The 22,667-nt window shown below is 56.0% G+C and overlaps 1 protein-coding gene across 1 annotated transcript; it reads right to left on the reverse strand.

Annotated features, from left to right (window-relative positions):
* Positions 1 to 816: 816 nt before the first annotated feature.
* Positions 817 to 19,390, reverse strand: IRF8 (interferon regulatory factor 8). The gene is made up of 8 exons (XM_040253968.1): positions 18,835 to 19,390; positions 12,858 to 13,041; positions 9,709 to 9,797; positions 8,573 to 8,678; positions 7,505 to 7,552; positions 3,070 to 3,456; positions 2,306 to 2,421; positions 817 to 1,871 (listed from the first exon to the last, which is right to left on the reverse strand). The coding sequence occupies exons 1-8, from the start codon at positions 19,027 to 19,029 to the stop codon at positions 1,695 to 1,697; spliced, it is 1,302 nt and encodes a 433-aa protein (XP_040109902.1). The 5' UTR covers positions 19,030 to 19,390; the 3' UTR covers positions 817 to 1,694.
* Between the last annotated feature and the right edge of the window lie 3,277 nt (positions 19,391 to 22,667).

Here is a 22,667-nt window from a genome sequence, read left to right on the forward strand (position 1 = left end):
TTTTCTTAAAATTTTGCTGAATTTTATTAAAAAGTATAGCTGACTGGCATGTTAATTTTTGCTATACAACAGTGATTCACTTATATGTATATTTCTTCATATCCTTGTTGAATATAGTTTTCATGTTATACAGTAGGACCTCCATCCACTAACCCCAAACTCCATCCCTCCCTCATCACTGCCACCTTGGCAACCACCAGTCAGTGTGTCTGAGTCTCTTTCTGCTTCGGTGAGAAGTTCATTTGTGCCCTGTTTTAGATCTCACGTGTAAGTGGTATCATATGGCGTCTATCTCTAACTCAGTGCAGTAATCTCTAGGCCCATCCATGTTGCTACTAACGGCCTTATTTCCTTCCTTTTCTAGGACTCATGTCCCACTGTGTGTGCGTATATAAATGCATACATACATATCTCTCATCACACCTTCCTATCCATGCATCTGTTGATGGACACTTAGGTAGCTTCCATGTCTTGGCTGTTATGAATACTGCCCTGACTATAGGGGTGCATGGATCTTTTCAAAGTATAGCTTTGTTTGCATACGTGCCCAGGAGTGGGATTGCACGATGCTGAAAGCCCTATCTTTAGTGTTTTAAGGAACCTCCGCACTGTTTTCCCTAGTGGCCGCCCTAATGTACGTTCCCAACAGTGTAGGAGGGCTCCCTTCTCTCCATGCTGAGCAGGGTGATCTTTGACCCCCAAGGAGTACTAGGGCCAGGGGACCAGTGTCGTGGTGAGAAGCAGACACATCCCATCCAACGTCCCCAAGCCGCCCCCACACGTCCCACACCCCAGCCCACGAATGGGTTGACTGAATCAAAGGCACAATCAAAAAGTCTATTCCATCCACAGTTATTTTTGAACTTGTGGTTTATATCTTGCCCACTTTATATAAAAAAGATTCAAGACAGTTTACAGTAGGACCATTAATTTAAAAATGATGAAAAGTACAAATATTTTAAAAATAGGTCAAAACCATTGAGAATGAAAGTCGTATGTTGGATGACTTAATTACAGAAATGAAAAATAAATTCAGCCCTAAGCTTCCTGGCAACAAGGGCCCAAAAGGGAAGTTTTCATCATCTGAAGATGGAAACACCAGCTCACCTGGGAGGGAGATGCGTGTCTGACACCAAATTCTAGGACGAACATGCCTTCTTCTAAAGAGCCAGGAGTTCTGCTTTCACTTATGAAAGGTAGGCTGGTATCCAAGTGTTTTTAAATCTTATCAACATGCTTAAAGGTAATGAGACACTTCACTGAATCAAGCACATGGAATCCTAACTCTAGCTCTAACCAAAGATAAAAACAAAAGTGATCTTCTTTTCCAGGATTTCTTTCCTGGAAACAGCTACCTGCTAGTAAAACTGAATGCCAGGTCTCTGGAAACATCAGGTAGCCCCAAAGGCTGAAAGTCATAGCAACTAACGATGATCAGAGGGAAGCGCAGGAAAGAATGTCCTAACCGCAGGACACAGCTCAGCCTCCGGAGCGTCTGGTTGAGTGTCGATGCTTCTACCTGAGTGACAGAAGTGGGCACGGCGCTGTTCCCCGTCAGGTCCTCAGGACGCCCTTACCGAACGAAGAGCAGGGTGAAGCCCTCCACCCCCGGCCAGGGGCCTCCACATTCGACAGTAATTGTAACAATGAGATTCTAGCTGTAGGGGGTGGGTGGGCGGCAGTGCCCTGGAGACTTAAACTGTGATCTGTTGGTTTTCTCTGAAGAAAGGTCTCTGATGGGAGGCACAGATCTCTGGAAACATCCGGAAGACCTGGTCTGGTGGGGGCTCCTCGGGGGCCTGCATCAAGGAGCTGGGGCCACAGCCCTTCCCTGCTTCTTCCACCAGCTGCCGGACATATAGCTGCTCCACCTGGGACATCAGTGCACAGGTCAGAGATGAAGCGGGGATGGGGGCTCTCTGCGCACCCGGTCCAGAGCTGTCACCCAGAACCTCCAGGACCCCCAGAGAGCAGGCTACACCCTCCCAGCAGTGTCCCAGGCTGGTGAGCTGGGGCCCACAATTCCACCCGTGGGGTTCACTTCTGACTAGAGCTCACCAGGGCTGGCAAAGCCCTCATCTATCGCCCAGACCTTAAGAAAACTGAACTAGAAGACTCTTTCTGAAAAGGTGGTTTTGAGTTTTTAAAAAAAACCAAGAGTGGAAACCATGTAGATTTTGAGAGTCCTAGAACCTGAGAATTTAGTTTAGAGGTGAAGAGGATCCTCTTGCCCACTTGGGGTCTTACCCAGGCCTGCTCACATGTGAGTCCCTGTCCCAGTGGCCTGGGCCTGCCCTGCTCTCACCTGGACAAGGATGAGCTTGGAGCGCAGCGGCGTTGTGTCTGGAAACTCCTCTCCGAAGCACAGCACCACTCTGCTGTCGGGCAGCCGGCTCTGGCTGTTGTAGAACTGCTGCAGCTCTGTGGATGGGGCAGGGGGTCGGGAGAGGCAAGGGGGTTTGGTGAAGCCCAGCCACTCACCCCCTTGGCCAGATGGAGTCAGGGCTCTTGCACCTACGCCCGCCCACCCTTCCAGGCCCCTTCTCTAGGAAGCCCCCTAGGAGGTGTCTGGTGGCGGCTGCTGCTACAGAAAGATGATCGAGGCTCTGGGGACTGGCCGGCAGCCTCAGGACCAGAGTGAGTGATCCTCCGGCCTGAGCTTCCAGGGGGAGCTCCCGCAGTGGGAGCCTAACCACCCACCTCACAGGACAGCAGCAGCCCCGAGCAGCGGTCCCATGCTGCGCGTACAAGGTCAGCGTGTCTCAGGATGTGGACACAGGCCCTGGGGGCCTTGTTGCCAAGATGTGGGTTCTGACCCCACAGGCCGGAGGTGGGGCCTGAGACTGTTCCTCCCAGCTCCCCGGCAAGGGGCAGCCCACAGCAGCGGGCGAGGCTCTCAGTGCTGTGACTTGCCCTCAGCAGTGCCCCCTCCAGACATGGGGGTCAGGAAGGAGGGGCCCGGGCGGCTTGGGGAGAACCGGCAGGGCTCAAAGGCAGGGGCACCCCGGCCCAGGCCCCTCGGCGGGCCACCGCTGGACGCGGACAGGAGGGATGCGCGTGGGCACTGACCTCGGAAGAACTGGCTGGTGTCGAAGACCCTGACCACCTCGTCCCGCTCCAGCTTGTTGGGCCGGTCACGGGCGGGCGCGGCGTTCCCGCTGTAGAACACGCGTCCCTGGCACAGCCGCTTGACCAGCACACCCTGCCTGCTGCTGTGCAGGAGGACGCCGCGCTCCAGGTGCCCGAACAGCTTCCGCGTCACCTGCCGCTGCCGCTCGCTGGGGATGGCGTCGGCTGGTGGGAAGCGCACCAGCTCCAGGCCCTCGGGCCCATACAGCTTCCCGCCCGGCAGGCCGGGCTGGCCCAGCGACAGGCGGCAGCCCTCGGGGCACGAGGTGGTGGTCTGGCCCACCAGCTTGCCCCCGTAGTAGAAGCTGATGACCATCTGGGAGAAGGCTGTGGGGAGACAGGGACGGTCAAGGGCCACGGCGGTGGGGGGGCACCATCCCTGCTGTGCCCACCTGTCCTGAGCCTGCCTTCCCGAGAGGAAGGGAGGGGGTGGCCCTCTGCACCTGGGGCCTCTTCACTTTCTGGGGAAGTTCACGGACCCCTTCTAGAAATAACGTTTTTATAAGCATGAATAAACATCTAGCATCACCAAGCAAGCTAGTGAGTCAAACTAGTAATATTTACTGTGGTGCCCCCCCACCCCCCCTTCTGTCTCTTAACTGCTGTAATTTACAAGTCACAGCTGAGGGTCAACCATGTTAATTTCTTAGGAAAACAGCTCCACCTCACAGGCACTGCTACAGCATTGATTACCCCAGCATGCAGTGTTAGACTACAACGTGTACACATGTATATACACATATATATAAATGTACATATGTATGTACACACACACAGTACTGCCCACATTCATAATGGAAGGAAACACTAGATGTGATTTCCAGGTTAGGGAAAGCAAAGATGTAATCTGTTTCCTGACAAATTCACAGTTGCTTTGGGGTTGCCTGAATTTCCAATTAAGAATCTCAAACCTTTCATCCATACCTGTTCTTGGGAAGAAGTCTGAAAAGTACTCAACTTAAGGCAATGTTTCCCAAAATGTGCCACACATAAGATTACTGGGGTGGGTTTGCAGGGGAGGAGTGGAGACAGCATTTAATAAATGAAAAGATTATCCCACTTTCCACACTCTCTCAGTGTCTGGTCACCTCAGGAAGAAAACCCCAGTGCGGCGCTGATGAATCCTAACAATGCTGCCCACCTCCCTCAGACAGAGGCCGTGAGCCGTGGGGGCAGACACTGCAGGGTCTGGGCTCCGCTGAACCTGCTATAGCCTCTGCCTTCCTACTTAAAGCAAGCACGACTGGTTCTGTTTTACAGGCAACGATGGATGGTCTCCACTTAAGTTTAAATTGTCAAAGTGAGACTGACTAACAGAAAACGCAAGACATTGTTAATAGTCTAGGCAACACCCTGATGTGAAAACCGATGGCAAAGGTGGGGCCTCAAGTGACTAAGGCTGGGGCACCTCTGCGGTGGGAGTAAACAGAGCACCAGATCCTAGGGACCCCCCCTTCCCCAGAGGGACCTGCATGTTAAGACCCGCACTGTTATAATACACAGTAATACCCAGCATCTGCCACAGGAACTACACACACACTACCGATGGGCCTGGGGCCCCAGCCCTGCCGAGGGCCGCCTGTGGAGCCACACCAGCTGTGAATGGCCCGACTCCACCGTGTCCCCGAATGCGTGCGGTGTGCCAACCACCTGCCCCATTGTCGGGGGTGGCCCCACAGGTGGCCACCTGCCAGGCCCGGGTGGACCCTTGCGCTGGGCTCTGCACAAGGAACCCCTGCTCGGATGGTGAGGCTGACTGCGACAGCTGCAGGCACCATCTCCCACGCTGAAGCTCAGCGGGGTCCCAGCTCACACACTGCTGGGGTCTTCGGGTGCCCTGGTCCACCTCATTTACTTGACATTCGGGAACACTGAGCCCCCGGGGCTCTGCGCCTCGTCCCCAGCCCACGTCTCATCCCCCTCCCCCCACACCTCGTCTACATGTCCGACACTCCCTCCCTTCCAGAGCAGCGCCGACCTTTGTCCCAAGTGAACAGAACACTCCGGATCGACTGCCACCACTCTGCTCCTTGGCCTTGTTGTCACCTAGGCCTTATCTCACACCAGCACCTCTGACCGTGTGAACATCTGCTGCACAGGTGCTCCAGAGAGGCCAGGGCAGGGGAAAGGGGGTGGGGGGCCCGGGAGGGCCTGAGCGAGGACATGCACCCGCCCCAGCCTTGCAGAGGGGCCCTGAGGAGAAGCGCCTCAGCACGGCCCCTGGGGAGCCCACCACAGCCCGTCCCTGCTCCTAGAGGACGGCCCTGCTTGGGGACAGTCTGACCAGGGCGGCGGCTCAAAGACGCCAGGAGCAGGGACCCTGGGACCCGGCCACCTGACGCGGGGGCCCAGCCAGGGGTTGGGGCAGGGGGTCCCCTGCTCTGTGCCTCAGTCTCCCCATCAGCAAAGTGGAGACGGCCCTGCCAGGTGGCTGAGGGCCGTGAGTGTGTCTGTCTGGCACAAGTGAGCACTGTGTCAGCGGTGGCTCCATGAACTGGGATGACACGGAGCTGAGCGCCGAGTCCCGTCACAGCCCTGCTCTCAGCTGCGCCAGGTGCTGTGCCCTGGCCTCGCTCACCGAGTCCTCACACCCACCCGAGGACGAGGCCATCACGCCAGCCTCCAGGCGGGGGACGGGTGCACGAGGTGACAGGCTCGCCCTGACCACACGACTGCTAGGTGGGGACCTGGCCCCACCGTCCCTCGTCTGCCACGCTGTCCACTCCAGACGTCGCCTGTGACCCCGGCCACTGCGTGGACACAGTGCATACCGGCACACAGGCGCGTGTGGACCGCCGGCAGGGGGGCCTGAACACGCATGTGCTGCCCACGTTTTGTATGGAAGGCTTCACAAAGACATCCAGACGCCTAGTCTCTAGAAAATGTGGGGGAGGCGAGCCCAGCTGTGTCTGTGTCCGCAGGGCCACCCAGAGGCGGGGGCCCCCACTCCCCACTGCGCCCTGCCCACCTCACTTGCTGCCTCCTCCCTGCAGGGCTGAGGACGGGACCCTTGACGACCTGTTTACCCAGCAGGGCGTGTGTGTGAACCGAGCAGAGGGACCGAAGTCCACCACCTCCACAGGAGTGGCGGTGGACTTTCCTGGCTGGGCCGTGGCCGTGGGTCTCCCCACATGCTGGACGGCTCCGGCGCCATCTGGGGCTCTTCCTCCCCAGGCTGTCTTCTCATCCCCAGCCCGCCTTCTCGCCCTCAGCCCTGTGCCTGTGACTCCCCAGCCTGGAAAGCACCAGTCAGCAGGCTACCCTGGACGCGGCCTCTGGTGGGCACAGATGCCCAGGTCTGAACCCCCAACCCTGCTTCCCCAGCTGTGGGACCCCTGGCAGAGGACTGAGCCTCTAAGCCTGGTTCCTCCTGTGAAGCTGAGTCCTGACCACCCCCAGCTCGCAGGCTGCTAGAAACGGCGACAAGCTCTGAGGACAGGGGGTCATTTCCCTTATCCTCCTGCCTGGGGAAACCCAGCTCCACCCCCCCAGTACCCCCATCTGGTGAGGGTCATGGTCGAGACATGGCCCACTGAGCCCCGTTCCCTCCGCTGCACCGGGAAGCCCAAGACCCACAGCCCTGATGTCCCGTGGTCCATCTGGATGAGCCAGGTTGCTTGCTTCTCACGGAGCCGGGCAGCTGCTGGGGAAGAAACCGCCTTCCTCCGCCCTGAAGATGCCACCACTGAGCCCAGGTGTAAATCCCAGAGGCCACAGTCTGCACCCCCAGCAAAACTAGACCACCATGCGGCACAGGCCACCTCTGCTGCGGGGATGGGAGCAGATGGGACGGCCCGGGGTCTCCGTGCCTGTGCCGAGGCAGCAGCAGCGGCACCTGCCTAGAGGTGGCACAGTGATGAGTGGCATGGATCCGGCGCCCAGCTGGACACGCGTGCAGCGACATCCACCACCGCCAATACCAGAGTCATCGTCGTAAGCTCAGGTGTGGGGGACAGTGTGTCAGTAAAGCAGCCCGACACCAGCGACAGGGGCCAGCAAGCTGCGGTAACGCCATACCAGCCCTCGAGGCGCTGCTGAGGGGGCTGTCACGGCTGTTCCTACTTCACAGAGGAGGAGCCCAAGGCACCGACGCTTCGCTCAGTCCACCTGGGCTCACCGAGTCCCACACCCTTCCTCCTGCAGGATCCCACCTGTCGGGAGCTCTGTGGCTCCGTCCCAAGAACAGGCCCTGAGACGCCAGTGGCTCACTCCCCAGCAGTGAGGAGGAGGAGCCAGGCTCCCCACCTCCCACACCAGATCGCGCTCATTCACAACCCTCGGGGCGCCCACTGATCCTGAGAGCTCTGTCTTCAAAGAACACGCTGCCCCATCCCCCCGTGCCCCCACCCTGCCCTGAACCCCCGATCCCCCCTACCTGAGTGGTGGGCGTCGTAGGCGCCATACCCCGGCACCAGCGGCAGGCCTGCCGAAGAAAGAAGAAAGCAAGCAGCATCAGAGGCAGCCCCGCGTTCCTCCAGGTTTCTCTAAAGGCCCTGCGCGCTCCCCAGGCCCTGCCATAGGCTTCCACTGTGCTGAGTGTTCTCCCCTCCAGCACAGCAACCATGTTTCAGAAAACCAGACCTCAACCCAACTGGCGTGAAGGAAACGTCCTCTGTCCTGTGGGGCTGTGGACCAGCGACACTGCGGGACCACACTTCCTTCCCACCTGGGGGGTCTGCTCCCGAAACCACCACTGGACTGCGGCCCCCACCCCAGCCTGATCTCGGAGGGGAGCCTGGGGCTCAAGGGTTCCCCGGGCGTGCTGCTGCAGCCCAGGGAGTCAGGGCAACACCAGGCCCTGAAGCCTGGCCAGCTCTGAGGCCGCTGGGCCGGCGGTCACCTCCCGGTCCACCACAGGGGACAGAAAGGTGAGGGAGGAAGCAGAGGGACCCGTGCCCGTGCGAGGAGGGTCATTTCAAGGAGCAGGACAGGGCATCAGGAGCTAACAAGAGGGCGGAGGCCTCAGTCCATCCTCACAACCCAGCACATCCCGGGTCCTGGCATCTCCGCTTTATATCCAGTAAAAGGGGGCTCAAGGCAGGAACACAGCCCCCGGCACAGGCTCCAGGCTCCACGCTCCCTCCGTCTCAGACACGCTGGGTCATCCCTGACCCCGAGGCCTCAGTGTCACAGAGGCTGACCTGACGGACCTACAGCCCATGTGGCCTCCTGCCCCTCTGCCCACTCTCGCCAGGAGCCCAGTGGGGAGCGCCACCTCCGACAGGAAGGACATATTGCCTTCAGGGGACGGTGGCAAGCAGGGCCTAGCTGTGGCCGGGCTCTGCCTGTGGGGTCGGAAGCCACCACAGTTCACTGGGCGCAGTCACCTTCAGGAAAACAGGAATCAGGGCTGCCCCGCCGCCCACCCGCCCCCAGCAGCAAGGCATGAAGACTGATGGCCGTCAGGGCGCGTCGCTCCACGGCGCGGGGCTCCCGCCCTCACCTGCACTGGGCTGCTGCACCCACCAGTCCGGGAGGAGCTGGCTCCGGCAGGCCTCGGGCGGCGAGGGGCTCCTCTTCACCATCCCCATGTAGTCATCCCCGGAAGGCTGCAAGAGGAGAGTGCAGCTGTCACTGGGCTTCCAGTCTCAACTAGACCCACACCATCACCTCCGTCACACGAGAGGAAGGGGAGACCCAGGACGATAAATCCACCAGGCTGAGCGATCACAGCGCGTGACTGAACCACTAGCCTCTGCGGGGCCCTCACCTGTTCACTGGCCTTTTACAGGGAACTGCCTGCTGCAGCAGCCATGAGCCCAGTCACCCGACTGCCCTGACGCTCTGGGGGAGCCCGCAGCAATGCTGGGCGGTCTGCCACACTCCAGCCGCCCCCAGAGACGTAATGGCTATCACCTCCAGGGAGCAGAGCAGCCCAGAGGAGGCTGCACTCGGCTACCTGCATCCTCTGCCTTCAAGCTTCTCCAGAAGGTTCCATCACTGCCCTGCGGGTTCTGAGAACTGCTAGAGCACCTACACCACCTTCTACAAAAGCTGCATGGGATTACTTTAGCTAGGCAGTGTAGGCCTTGCGACGGCCACAGGAAGAGCTAAGAAGCTAAAAGTAGCTCCGATCAGTATTCAAAACCCACGTGTTTTGCCTAAGGAGACCCTGGGAAGCCTTTCCTTACAGCCTGTGAACTGTGAGCTTACAAACGATTCTAATAAGCCTGGTTAGATGGCTCTCCAGCTCCTTGAGGACTAGGAGCGGCACCCACAGGACAGGGACCAAGCCGCGTGAGCGCTGGTGGGTAATCCGTGTCATGAACCCAGCCCCCAGCAGCAAGGGAAGTTGACGGTGTTTTTTTTTTTCCCACTGCAGCCTCTCTAAAAAAGGCCAGGTGATATATGGTGCCATCCAAAATGTTCAAAACCTGACAAGTCTGGGGCTGGGGGGAACTCGGTGGATGCAGAGGCAGCTGGGCCCCAGCCCTCGGGACGAAGGACGGAATGTGAGGTACAGGCGCTGACCCGTCCCATCCTGGCAGGAGTGACAGCCCGAGGCCCTCGGTGCCCCAGACGAGGCACTTGGGAGGCACCACTCTCCCCCTGATACCCTGGACATGCAGCCCCGCTCACCTCCTTGATCAGCTCGTCGATCTCAGAGCGCCCACACTCCATCTCCACAGCCTCGCTCACACAGCCCGGGGCTGCCACACCTAATTTGCCTAGGGAAAAACAGACAAGCACATGACGGACGGCACCGAGGCGTCACAGCCGGCACCAAGGCCACAGGTGGCGGTTTTCTAAGGAAACAGAAGTCAGTCTGTGTCTTCCCTGGTTTGGGAAAGGCCAAGCGTTGGTCTCCCCATGCTGCTCCAGTCATCTGACCAGCAGGGTCGAGGAGCAGCTGGCCGCTGCTGTGCCCAGCACCCCGAGGGCCGAGGCAGGGCTTCGGTCTCTTCCTTCTGTCTGCCAAGGTCTAAAGTGAGCTCGTGTCTGCTCTGCTCTACACCCAGCAGGGCTCACAGTTACAAGCTGAGGCATCTGAAGACATGCAAAGATTTCCTGGCAACTGTGTGTGCCGGTTGGAGTCTTTTTTTAAAGTCAATGGGCAGGAAATCCCTTTTTGGCCTTTCCAAATATACACGTGTGCATCAGTGTGCACACACGCAGAGCACCATAGGCTCGAGGGTGCCCAGGCTGGAACCCGCCCGCAGCAGGGACCGTCCACAGGCACACCAGTGTTCCCATGACAACCACTCTGGACGGGGCTAGTTTCTCCCTCCATCACCAGGCCGCTTGCTGGGCCAGCAACTCGCCTCATTATACCCGTCCAGTGTATTATGACCAACATACACTGGTTTGCTGGACTTCGTCAGTCCTCGTCATCTGGAGAATCAACCCACCATTTCACCCAGGCTGAACTTTTTCGAGTCCATTTTGACAGATTCGGGAATTCACTTGGAAGCTTCTGACAGGGAAAGCAGGGGGCAGGTGGGGCGTGCCCAGGGCAGCCAGGAGAGTGTGCCCACCTGGACATTATGCAAACGCATGGCTCCCCAGCCCCCGAGAACGCTGCTTCTGTAACATCCACCCTGCAGGTGATGCTGGCTGTGCTCTGGGCTATAAACACAGCAGGGTCACCTGCCTGGTCAAGCCTGGCTGACCCTGGGGGCGGGGGATTAGAGAAACTTCCCTATTCCTTCAAGTCACAGTTTTCTCCGTGATGACGAGAAATGATACAAAACTGATAAGTAAACTGGGAAGAGAGCCTCCCAGAGTCTTCGCTGAGAGGTGTCCCCCTGAGGGGAGGCCAGCAGGTCCCCCAGGGGAAGGCCAGTCTGTCTCACTTACTGCTGATTATCGATGAGGGTTCAGACTCAGTAGAGCTGGGTGTTAATTTACAGACAACTAAGCTACAAATTTTGAGGGCTTCAAAATCACTGCAGATGGTGACTGCAGCCATGAAATTGAGAGACGCTTACTCCTTGGAAGAAAAGTTATGACCAGCCTAGATAGCATATTCAAAAGCAGAGACATTACTTTGCCGACTGAGGTCGTCTAATCAGACTATGGTTTTTTCTGTGGTCATGTATGGCTGTGAGAGTTGGACTGTGAAGAAGGGCTGAGTGCCAAAGAGTTGATGCGTTTGAACTGTGGTGTTGGAGAAGACTCTTGAGAGTCCCTTGGACTGCAAGGAGATCCAACCGGTCCATTCTGAAGGAGATCAGCCCTGGGATTTCTTTAGAAGGAATGATGCTAAAGCTGAAACTCCAGTACTTTGGCCACCTCATGCGAAGAGTTGACTCATTGGAAAAGACTGTGATGCTGGGAGGGATTGGGGACAGGAGGAGAAGGGGACGACAGAGGATGAGATGGCTGGATGGCATCACTGACTCGATCGACATGAGTCTGAGTGAACTCCGGGAGTTGGTGATGGGCAGGGAGGCCTGGCGTGCTGCGATTCATGGGGTCACAAAGAGTCGGACACAACTGAGCGACTGAACTGAACTGAAGCTACAAATGATCAGTAGAAGAGATCACCCCCAACCATGGCCCGGCAGGACAGGCGGTTTCAGCTCAGCCCCCCGCCACTGACTGTGGGCCGCAGCATTGCGTGTTGTCCAGTAAGACTTCTGGCCAGCGCCCTCGTGAACTGGCTCAGCACCTCTTTGACCCAGGCTCATCACATACTGGGTTGGCCAAAAAGTTCGTTTGGGCTTTTCTATAGGATCTTGTGGGGAAACCCAAAAGAACTTTTTGCTCAACCCAGTGTTTGTGACAGTCCCAATTTTTAACTTTGCAAAAACAACATGTCAACATCATTTTCAACCTCCCTGCAGTGCTAAGAGCTCCCTCAGAAATTCTGAATTTCTGCCCAGCCCTAGGCAGTTTGAGGGTTCAACTTTCTTCCCAGCTGGCATGACTGGACGACTAAGTAAGTGGCTAAGGACAAAAGGATGCTGTGCCAAGACTAACAGCAATGTCAGAGGCTAAGAAAATCAGGATTAGAAGACGATTTTAAACCCGGGATGGTAATGAGGCTTCATCCCGCTGGGCCGGCTCTGACCTGGAGCGCCCACAGAGCATAGCACCGTGAAAACGACTGAGGCCAGACGGGAGAGCCACACCCGGATGGATTAGTGATGTCTGCCCAGAACAGCGCATGGGAAGCAGGACTGTGTTGAGGCTGGCTTCCGTTATTCTGCTGTAATTGCCTCACAGTTGCTTTCCTGGGGATTTACAGCGGGAGGAGACTATGGGAAGTATCACATCCTGCAGTTCCCAATTGGCCATCAGGACCCAGCATCTAGAAGCCTATCCAGTCTCCAGCCCTGAAGCCAGCAGTGTGTCACACGCAAATTCATTCCAGAACCTTGCCCCCAACCCCTGTCAGCCGTCCCTTCTCTGTCCACCTTCCTCTCTCCTAGTCCGCTCTGCAGGCTGCTGGGAAACAGAAGGGATCCCTCATCCACACCATCGGGGGAGCCTTGCTCCCATCCAGGCTGGTTGCTGGGCCCCAGGGAGGCCCCAGCACGTGCTCCTGGTCCTACAGTCAGTGAGCCCCTCACCAGCGGCTGCCCCATCTCCCCGCCGCCTCTCACCCACCATGAGGCTTCCCTGTCAGTCGGCAGATGGTGGGTGAGGTCAGCGGAAAGAGACCTTGGCCTCTGCTGACACAAGAGTGAGAGCTATTTGTTTAGCGGACCCCGTGGGCGGCCACTCAGATCCCAGACCCAGGGGGCCTCTGTCGGGCCGAGTGCCCATAAAGAAAGTACACTTACATTTCTGCTCCTCCTCGGGGACGATGCGGTAAACTTTATACGGCTCAGAGATGTCCAGCTGGGACCGGTCTGTCACTTCCTCAAAATCTGGGCTCTTGTTCAAAGCGCAGCGTAGCCTCGTCTTCCACGTGGCTGGCTCAGCCTTGTCCCCTTCCTTAAACTTCCCTTTAAAAACGGCCCAGGCCTGAAGGAAGAAAAGAAACACATGAAGCATGCAGCTGGCCCCGGGACGGCACACCCAGGACCACAGGCAGGACCTGCTCTGCCCACCCCCTCAGAGTCCTCCTTAGCCAGCCATGCTCAGCCCAGGAATTTCAGGGCTCAGAGACCCCAGTCGGACCGCTTGCTTTGACAGACGTGAGAAGACACACACACACGGCTTGGCTCTGCCTTCCGCACAGAAGTGAGGAGAGACACACACACACACGCAGCGTGGCCCTGCCTCCCGCGCACCCTCTCCCGGACCCAAGGAACCCAAGGGTAACAGCACACAGAGGAAGCTGCAGTTTCCTGGAGTTCCACTAGAATGTTCAAAACAAAAAAGAATTTAGTTGCTTTTTCAAATCACCCTTGAGCTCAGACTCAGCCTGAAAAGGGAACATCTGCAAGAAGTCTAAATGTGCCCTGCTACTTGTGACAGAAATGTGGTTCTGCATTTTGGCCTTCGGTCTAAACCTCCCTGCCCCCTCTCTCCCCTTCTACTCCCCAGGGTACTGTTTAAGATGCAAAGAAGTGTTTTCCCTCTCTGTGGGTTTCTTCACAGCTCTGTCTTCTGACCTCTCCAAACCTTAGAATCTCAACTGAGACCAGAAATTCGAAGCTGGAAACTTTAAGCCAAAACGTAAACTGGAGCAGTATTTTTTTTTTAATTAGCATGTAGATGGGCAAGTTTTCAGATCTCAAAACGGGAATACAGACACACTGACTGGGAGCTCACTACCGTCAGGGGAAAGTAACACTTGGCGTCAGGCAAAATCAGACATCCTTCCCGCCTGAAGGGACAGATCAGGGAGGACGCTCAGCTCCTACTTGGGAGAACATAATCCTGAGAGCTTGCTTTCCCAAGGTGATCCGGTCTGGAAACCAGCTGTTCTGACTTCCAAGGAATTTCAAGTCAGCAAGCAGCAGGTGTTTCTGACCTCAATGCACACCCAGTCCCCGGGGAAACTCGTTCTGATGTGGATTCCGGAGCCTGCCCCTCCAGAGTCTCCTTGGCTGTGTGGGTTACCTCTGGGAACCTGCACCTTTAGCCAGCGTCCCAGGGATTCTGACTTAGGTGGCTAGGAGGCCACACTTCCGGAAACCTCTTAACACCCCTGAGTCACATCCTCATTTAAAACAGTCTTCGACTTTTCCCCGGTGGTCAGTGCCTGCACTGTCTCCCTGCTGATGCCCTGAGTGCGGGGTCTGCAGCCCTGCCCCAGGGGGAGAGACCGAACAAGCACCCCGCATCCTACTAGAGACTGTGAGCAGTCCCTCCCTCCTCTCAGAGACACAGGACTCCCCTCTAGAAGCCTCTGTGAAAGTAAACCGTTTCCAATCCTTTATTAACTGGATCACAATGCACTGATATTTTTTTTTTTCCATGGAAATTGAAGAGTAAACTCTGCACATGCTGAACAGTAACTTCAAATTCATACTATGTCACGTCCAAGTTTCTCCATCTGGCACTACTGACATGGGATCACTCTTCATGGCGGGGGTGTCCTGGGCTTGCGGGGACGTCCCGCAGCACCCCAGCCTCCTCCATGCCAGCAGCAGCCCTGCTCCCCGTTGTGACACCCAAACGTCTCCAGACACTGCCGAGTGTCCCCAGGGAAATAACATCACGCCTCACAGACGGCCTCATTTGAGAACCACTGAGCTGGTTAATCCACATCACAAATGGGGCTAGAAGAGCATGGATTTGGGGGCCATATCAGGACAGCTGGGTTGTATCCAGAGCAGCAGAGCCTGCAGGGCGCTGTGGTGGGCGCTCACCCCCATGGGAAATCCAGGACACCCACAGAGCAAAGCAGGGGCCCCCGAGTCAGGACAAGCACTGGGCTGGCATCAGGTGCCAGCCTGTCCTGAGCCCTCTCTGCCTGGAAAATGCCACCCACCTCAGCTGGGCAACCTCTCAGGACACGAGACAGAACAGTGATCTGAGGCCCGACAACAGCAACACAGCGGCTCAGCACTGAGGTCTGAGGAGCCGAGGTCTCCTCTCCTCCCTGTGCTCATCAGCAGCCAGTGCTAAACCCAGCACCACCAGTTCCCCCCCATTTAACACACTGTCTCAGAGAACAGACATGTGGGTACCAAGGGGGGCCAGACAGAGTGGGTGATTGGGAGGCTGGGCTGAGCAGATGTGAGCTACAACAGACAGGATGGATGAACAACAAGCTCCTCCCGTAGAGCACAGGGAACTCTACTCAACATCCTGAGACAAGCTTTAATGGGAGAAAATATGAAGAAGCATGTATATAACACATATAACTTAGTCACTTTGCTGTACAGTAGAAAGTGACAGAACACTGTGAATCAACTACACTTCAATAAGATTTAAAAGAAAAGCAACATCATTGTCTCGTCTCATCTTGTGCTATAAAAATCAAATCTGATTTTTTTTTCTCAAAGGCCTACTGATTTGAAACACCTGCTACTACAGGGGTTCTAACTTATGCAGGCCTGTCACAAAGCCTGGTCAACAGCAGAAGAATTAGTGAATCACAACCCTCAATCCTGGACATGAGAATTTGAGCAAACTCCAGGAGGTGGTAAAGGACAGGGAGGCCCAGCATGCTGCAGTCCATGGGGTCGCAAAGACTCAGACATGACTGAGCGACTAAACCACCACCACCCTGCAGTTAACTAGATCTTCCTCCTCAACTTTATGAAAAGGCGGCAAAAATGCCTTCTTAAAAATAAGTATGACCTGCCAGCAGGGCCTCATCGGTACAGTCAGGGATGGTGGAAAGTGAGCTGATGTTGCTCACTCTCCAGTCTCTGGTCCACACCACGAGGCTGACCTCAGAACGACACCTGGAGACCATGAGGGATCCTCTGGTATAAGTGGCTTCTTATGACCTGTGACTAAGGCCAGAATGCAGGCTCATTTTTTCTCTTAACTCATAATAAATGTTTGAAACAAAAAGTTCTCTACTTAAACAGAAAACTCCCAGGATGGCTCAAGGCCTAACTGTTGGCTTCTTCCAACAGCAAAGTTCTGCTCGTGGACCTGGCAGAGAAGGCCCCTCAGAGGATGAACTGAACACAAGTTGGGGACGGGCCAGACAGGTCCCTCCACCGTCTTGCACTCACCAGCCTGGGCTATCACCCTCCAGGGGGCCGCCCAGCTCTGGGTGGGCACCCGGCTCCCTCCTGTCCCCATTCCTGCAGAGATTGTAGACTCATCTCAGATTGCCACACTAAGTGACTGCGTAATCAACGGAAACATTGGGAATCTTACACATTTTTCTCAACGCTGTTGAAACGGCTATGAAGAGCATTGCACAAGACATATAAATCTGGGGCTAGATTTCATTACTCCCCGGAGCAGAGCTCACGCAGGGAGCCAGGGGGAAGCCAGAGGCCTGCGTCTGTGCAACAAGCCGTAAGCCGGACTGTGCAGCCGCTGGTCCCAGCCCCACTGGCCTCAGCCCCACTGGCCTCCCGAGGTGGTCTGACTGATGGTCAGCCAGCAACTGTGCCCTCAGCCCCCCATGCCTTCACTTCAACCTGTTTGTCCTGGTCTCGGTCAGCTCCTAGCAGGGTTCTCAATGGAGAGGGAGAGTGTGCCCGCTGGGGGGGCACCTGGCAATGCCAGGGGCCTGTCTGGTTGTCATGGCGGGGTGGGGATGCTACTGGCATCTGGCCGGCAAAGGCCAGGGTGCTGCTGACCCCCTTAGGTGCACAAGACAGGCCCACACAAGCAACGAACTAGCCCCAGGTGCCACGGTGCCAAAACCCTGGCTTGTAGCCATCTGTGATTTAGAACTCCCACTGGACTGGCTGGACCAGGGACAGTGGGCAGTATTAAAATTCAGACGGGGCCATTCCCAAGGATGTTCACTGTGACACCAAAGCCAAAACCTTCTCTGAGAAAAGCACCCACAACACCACCAAGAAGACTGGAGGTAGGAGCAGCACCCAGGCTCCCAACCTGGGTCCCCAGGGAAGAACCTGCTGGAGGTCCAAACCTCAAGGGGCCCTGAAGCTGAGCGCAGAATGCCCACATGCGCCCACTTTTCTTGGAGGGGCCAGCAATTGGCATCAGACCACCAAAGAGCTCTGACCTGGAAGAGAACCACTAAGACGCACAGCGCCCCCCGCAGACACCAAGTGGAGCCATGAAGTACTGAAATGCCTCCTGAACCCGCGATGACCCACTGGTGCTCTGCTCTCCGAGGCATGATCTCTTATTTTGGTTGTGTCGGGGACACTCATTCTCGGCAAGAGTCCGGGGCTGCCCTGGGGTCCTACAGGCCCTTGCTCCTGTCACCCACGCCCATGGGGGTCTGGCTCTGGCCCTCCCCACTCCTCTGCACTCACTCACCCTCCCCTCCCCGACTGCCCCAAATGTCCACAGCCACACAGGGCAGCAGTCTATAACCTGGATTTTGAGTCGGTCTAAGTCTGTTTGCAAACAGGGAGGCCTGGATGCACCTTGGCCTGGGCTCCAAATCTCCTGGGGTTGGGGGAGAATGGAGCCGGCACTTCTGGAGCCTCAGAGAAGCCCACGGGTGACCCTGACGACCTGGCTGGGCCTAGATCTAGGAGGATCTAGGCCTGGATCTAGGTGACGGATACGGCCGGGGGGTTGGGAGTTTGGGTTCAAATGCTGGCTCCATCATCTAGGAGCGGGGAGGCCTTGGACAAGTCACTCCTCCCCATGGAGCCTTCACAGAGCAAGGACAGGAACAGCACCAAGTGCTCAGGAGTCTGTGAGGGGAAACAGCACGTGAGCCACGCCTGGCGCAGGACGAAGGCTCAGCACGGTGCTGCCGACACGCACCAAGCAACTAACCAGCAGGTCACTCCAGGCTCAGGGGAACAGACGATTCTCAAGGGAAGCGGGCTATTTTTAGACATCTGCTGCAGGTTCAGGACACCCACATGACCTACCCCGGAAGTCATGGCAGATGGTGTCTCTCATCTAAGCTGACCCTCCACTGCCAAGCAGAAGTAGAAACTATGAAAGAATGAAGAATTAAACCTTTCCTAGAACTGTAAGTGGCATTTAGGTGGCAGACCACAGGGGAAAGGTCTTAGTCTGAAAGAAGTACGTTCCCTCTGAGTTTGCTAATCCTCATGCAAAAGTTTCCCTGGTGGCTCAATCAGTAAAGAACCCGCCTGCAGTTCAAGAGAGCCAGGTTCAATCCCCGGGTCAGGAAGCCCCTGGAGCGAGGAACAGCAACCCACTCCAGCATTCCTGCCTGGGAAATCTCACGGACGGAGAAGACTGGTGGGCTACAGTCCATGGGGTCGCAAGAGTCAGACAGGATTTTAGCGACTAAATCACCATGCTAAAGCAATGGCAGTGCAGAAGAAAGTGCCCTTGGTTTCTTATAGGAAAATGCCAGCTATAGAAAACTGACCTTCAAAGTGGTTAAATCATACAACAGACATGAAGGCACCTACCACTGTGTTTTTTCTGAGACATGTTCAGCACTCAATCAATACTTGTTTTAAGAAACTGGAGTGGGACTTCCCTTGCGGTCCAATGGTTAAGAATCTGCCTTGCAATTAGGGGAACATGGGTTCGATCCCTGGTCAAGGAACTAAGACCTCACCTGCTGCAGGGGCAAATAAGTCTGCAGGCCACGACCAGAGTCGGTGTGCTGCGGTCAAAGACCTTGCCTGCCGCAACTAAGACCCAATGCAGCCAAACAAATATCTTTAAAAAAAAAAAAAAAAACGGATTCATTTTCAAGGGAAGAAGACAGACATCAATCGCTCAACAGCTCTGCGGGGCCCCCGGGGGCCAGGTCTCTACCTTGAAGATGGAGGCGTCCACTTCCTGGTTGTAGTCCTGCTTGCCGGCGTGTTTCCAGGGGATCCGGAACATGGTCTTCTCGTCATTCTCCCAGATCAGCCCCGGGTACATGGTGCTGTCGATCTGCTCAATCAGCCACTGCCGCAGCCGCCGGCCGCCATTCCGGTCACACATCCTTGGGAAGAGAAAACACATCCTGTGAAACTTACAAGCACAGTCTCGTTATTCGCAGCACTCCAGGTACTCAACAGCCAGGAGCCGCTAACAGTAAAGTCAGAGGATCTCAACACAGGTGGGGCTCGGGGAAACCCAGGGATCCAGGAACTCTGGCCACGACAACGCGTCTGCCTCCAGGACCTCCGACCCCAGCGGAAACCGAAAGCTCCCTGGGAAGCCTGCAGCTGCGCCTTGGCCAGATGTGGGACCTAGCCAAGCTCCGGCTGCGCTCGCCCCAGCTCTCACCCTGCTCTGCTTCAGGCAGACAGCTGCACCTGAGGGCATCACTCATCACTCCATCTTTAGCACATGGTGGGGAAATCACTTTCACCTCTTCAGGCTCCCTCAGTGAGCAGTCCACCACCCTGAGAGCCAATTCTACCACTTAATGCTCGGCTGGAACAGCGTGCGTAAGCAAATATGACATCTGTGCTCTTGGAGAAAGAGAAGTCCACAAGGGTGCCCGTCCCATCTAGAGTGCCCTTCACGGCTGCTCTGGGAAGGGGACAGGGCTGGGGTCCCATTTGAGTCCCACCACCTGTCAGCTGGGTGACCTTGGATCGTCACCAATGCTGATGCACGAGGGTAACCTCGGGCACCTGGCGTCACCGTGGTGGGGACTCAGGGGACCCGTGGACAGCCGCCCACACAGCACCTGGACCTTAAACGAGTGTCACGGAATAGGACAGCTTGTGTTACTGTCCCAACTTTCTTTCCTGGAACTCATGACCTAACTGGGGCCTCGCTGCCCAGGGCACCCAGAGATGTGGTGGCGAGGAAGATTCCTGCAGAGTGGGCAGCTTCCTGATGGCACAGAGAGAGAGAGCAGCCCTGCCGTGCCGACTCACAGCCCACAGTTACAAGAACAGGCTGGAAATCCCCCAGGCTGTTGGACAGACGCCCACCCAAAAAAAAAAAAAAAAGCCCAGCATTTCAATTCTTCCGATTAAAATGTGACCTCTTCGGGCCAAACAGTTTGAAATGATCAGCAGTGACAAAACATACTGTCTCTAAGAACATGGTCACATTCAGAGCCACTCTGGCCTGTAAAGCAAGAAATGTGTGTTTTGGACACTCCAGCCACCCCGCAGGTGGCTCTGTGGTTGGAGACTGGGTCCCGGGTAAGAGGGGGTGCAGGCCCGTGAGCGCCACCTGAAACCTTTTCATCCAGTAACTCCAGCTGCCTGCTTGTGGATTTACAGGAGTGAAGCGAGCAACATGGGAAGCGGACTTCAATCCTGAAACTCTAGACCCCAGCGAAGGCTCTTCTCTAACTAGACCCCAGGAAAGCCACTTAGCTGTCTGTCTCTCTGAAGCTCTCCTCATCTGCAGAGACAATGGATCTCAAAGTCCCAGAATTTGAGGACAGCCCCCTGCACTTGTAAGCAAAAAGGGAGAGACTTGGGAGGGACACCTGGTGAGAGAAACAAAAGGCCACCACCATGCACCCCAGAAAATAACCTAGCCAGGCAGAGGTTCCCCAGAGTCTTCCCAGAAGAGAGACGGAACAGCTCCCCTAACCCCAGGAAGGAGCTGGGTGAAGGGAGAGAGGGGCCCAGGCGTGAGAGAAGGCAGGGGTCTGTCTTAATTCGCTAATCTCTTGATTAAACGAGATGGTCCCGCTTGGCAGCATTTTGCTCACTTCCTTAGTACAAAGTTCATAAACTGGAGTCCATGCTCCAGGAGTCTCCTGAAATAAAACGCAAAGCTTTTGTTTGTGCAGGCATTTTTCTAGAAAGTGGCTCAACACCTTCCCATCAGGATTTCTAATGGGTCCATACCCCCAAAACTGTTAAGAACAAACTCGTGGTGATTTAGAGGAAAAAGAAAAAAGAAAGTAAAGAGAATGGCATTGAGAGGAAGAGTGAGTCACAGAACATCAAATACGCTAGAAATCATCTAATCCAGCTCCCCTTCCTTCAAAGGAGGAAAAACTGAGGCCCAGGCCCACAGACACCCCAGCAGGGTCTGGTTTCACTCACCTGGAGGCAAAAAACCACGGTTACAAGTGAGAACCTCAGCACATGGACAGCTCACCTCCCCACCCCCGCCCCAAGGTTAGAACCCTGCATTCACAGCCTATGATTCTCTTACAGTGTGATCCATAACGACTTACTGAACACTAACCAATTAATTCCACCAAATGCTGAGCCAGGAAACATTTATAGGCGCAGTCACATGTTGATGACTTCCTCTTCCTTGATTTTTAGGTAATAATTCTCTTTACGGGCCAAGTCCTATCTGAAGCTAATCTGCATCTCTGCAAATCAGCCAGGGGCCAGGCTTCTCAGGCGGAGGTGATAAGAGGCTGCCCTGGGCCCACCCCACGTGGACTCCAGGAAGGGTCTGGAGGTGGTACAGGTGCAGAACACTTGCTTTCCCAAGGCCTCTCAGGGTGCCTGGTCTTTTGCCCTGGATGCCAGGAAGACCAAAACCATGAAAGCCGTTTCTCCTTCTAGCCCTAGTCTTGCTGATGCCTGTGTGCGCGCGGGTGCAGTCACCCAGTCGTGTCCTACTCTTTGTGACCCCATGGACTGTTGCCCGCCAGGCTTCTCTGTCCATGAGATTCTCCAGGCAAGAATACTGGAGTGGCTTACCATTCCCTTGTCCATGGGGTTCCCAACCCAGGGATCGAACACTGCAGATCTCCAGCACTGCAGGCAGATTCTTTACCATCTGAGCCACCGGGAAAGCCCACTGAAATGCCTAAGCTCCTCCAATGCAGGTGGGAACCTGACATAATCCAAAAGAACTGTCTCCAAAAAGGCTGGCTCCTAATTTGGGTTTCAAAAAAAGTGTTACATCCCTCATAAATTTGGGGGTTGGGGGTAGCTGAAAACTCTAGAAAATTCAGTTTCTAGCTTCCATTCACGCTCTGAGCAAGGAGTACACCTCACCTTAGAGAGCCTGCCCTTTGCCCTGCAGCTCAAGTTACACCACAGAGCTCTTTCAGCTGTGACCCCTTAGCAGACTTTCTTGCTAGGAACGACTGGGATACGATGGAAGCAAAATACCTCCAGCCGCCCTCAGACATCTTAACTGTCATCAATCAGAATTTTAAAACTCCTGTCCGCCCCGCTTCACACTCTAACCCAACTCGCGCGGCTGCTCGGGGCGGCGGGCAGTTTCACTGTCAGAACTCCAGCCCTGTTTCAAGAGCAGGATTTGAGCGGGGAAAGGAGCAAGTCTTATGATAATGGGTCAATATTCCCCCTCTCTGTATGCGCCATTCTAAAGTTTTCCAAAATAAAACCAAATTTTAAGAAAAACGGGGTTATTTTAAAGCACCAGCCAATCTCTGGAAGCAGCCGCACCTGGACGGTCAGTTTGTATTCGGGAGAAAACAGGCCCGAGAGCACGGGCGCCGCCTCGCCGCCAGGTGCCGTCCGCGCCTCGCGCCCGACATCCACCTGCGCCGCCGGCCACGCTCCAGACCTCTGGCCTCCCCGGCCGCCGGCCGCGTCCCGCGCCCGCCACCCACTTGCGCCGCCGGCCGCTCTCCCGCGCCTCCCGGCCGCCCGCTGCCGTCGATGCCCCGGGCCCCGCTCCCGAACCCCGGCCCCCGTGCCCGCCGCCAGCCCGCGCCCCCCGGCCGCCGGCCGCACCCCCAGCCCGCC

Source organism: Oryx dammah, unplaced genomic scaffold (assembly GCF_014754425.2).
Source record: "Oryx dammah isolate SB20612 unplaced genomic scaffold, SCBI_Odam_1.1 HiC_scaffold_13, whole genome shotgun sequence".
NCBI classification, from domain to species: domain Eukaryota; kingdom Metazoa; phylum Chordata; class Mammalia; order Artiodactyla; family Bovidae; genus Oryx; species Oryx dammah.

Excerpts from the sequence above, each read along its gene's own strand:
- IRF8 (XM_040253968.1), bottom strand. The coding sequence starts at position 19,029 with ATGTGTTTTCTCTTCCCAAGGATGTGTGACCGGAATGGCGGCCGGCGG. Across the intron at positions 9,798-12,857 it reads CCCCGAGGAGGAGCAGAAAT|GCAAATTAGGTGTGGCAGCC; the intron begins GTAAGTGTACTT and ends GTTTTTCCCTAG. Across the intron at positions 3,457-7,504 it reads CTACGACGCCCACCACTCAG|CCTTCTCCCAGATGGTCATC; the intron begins GTAGGGGGGATC and ends GTCTCCCCACAG.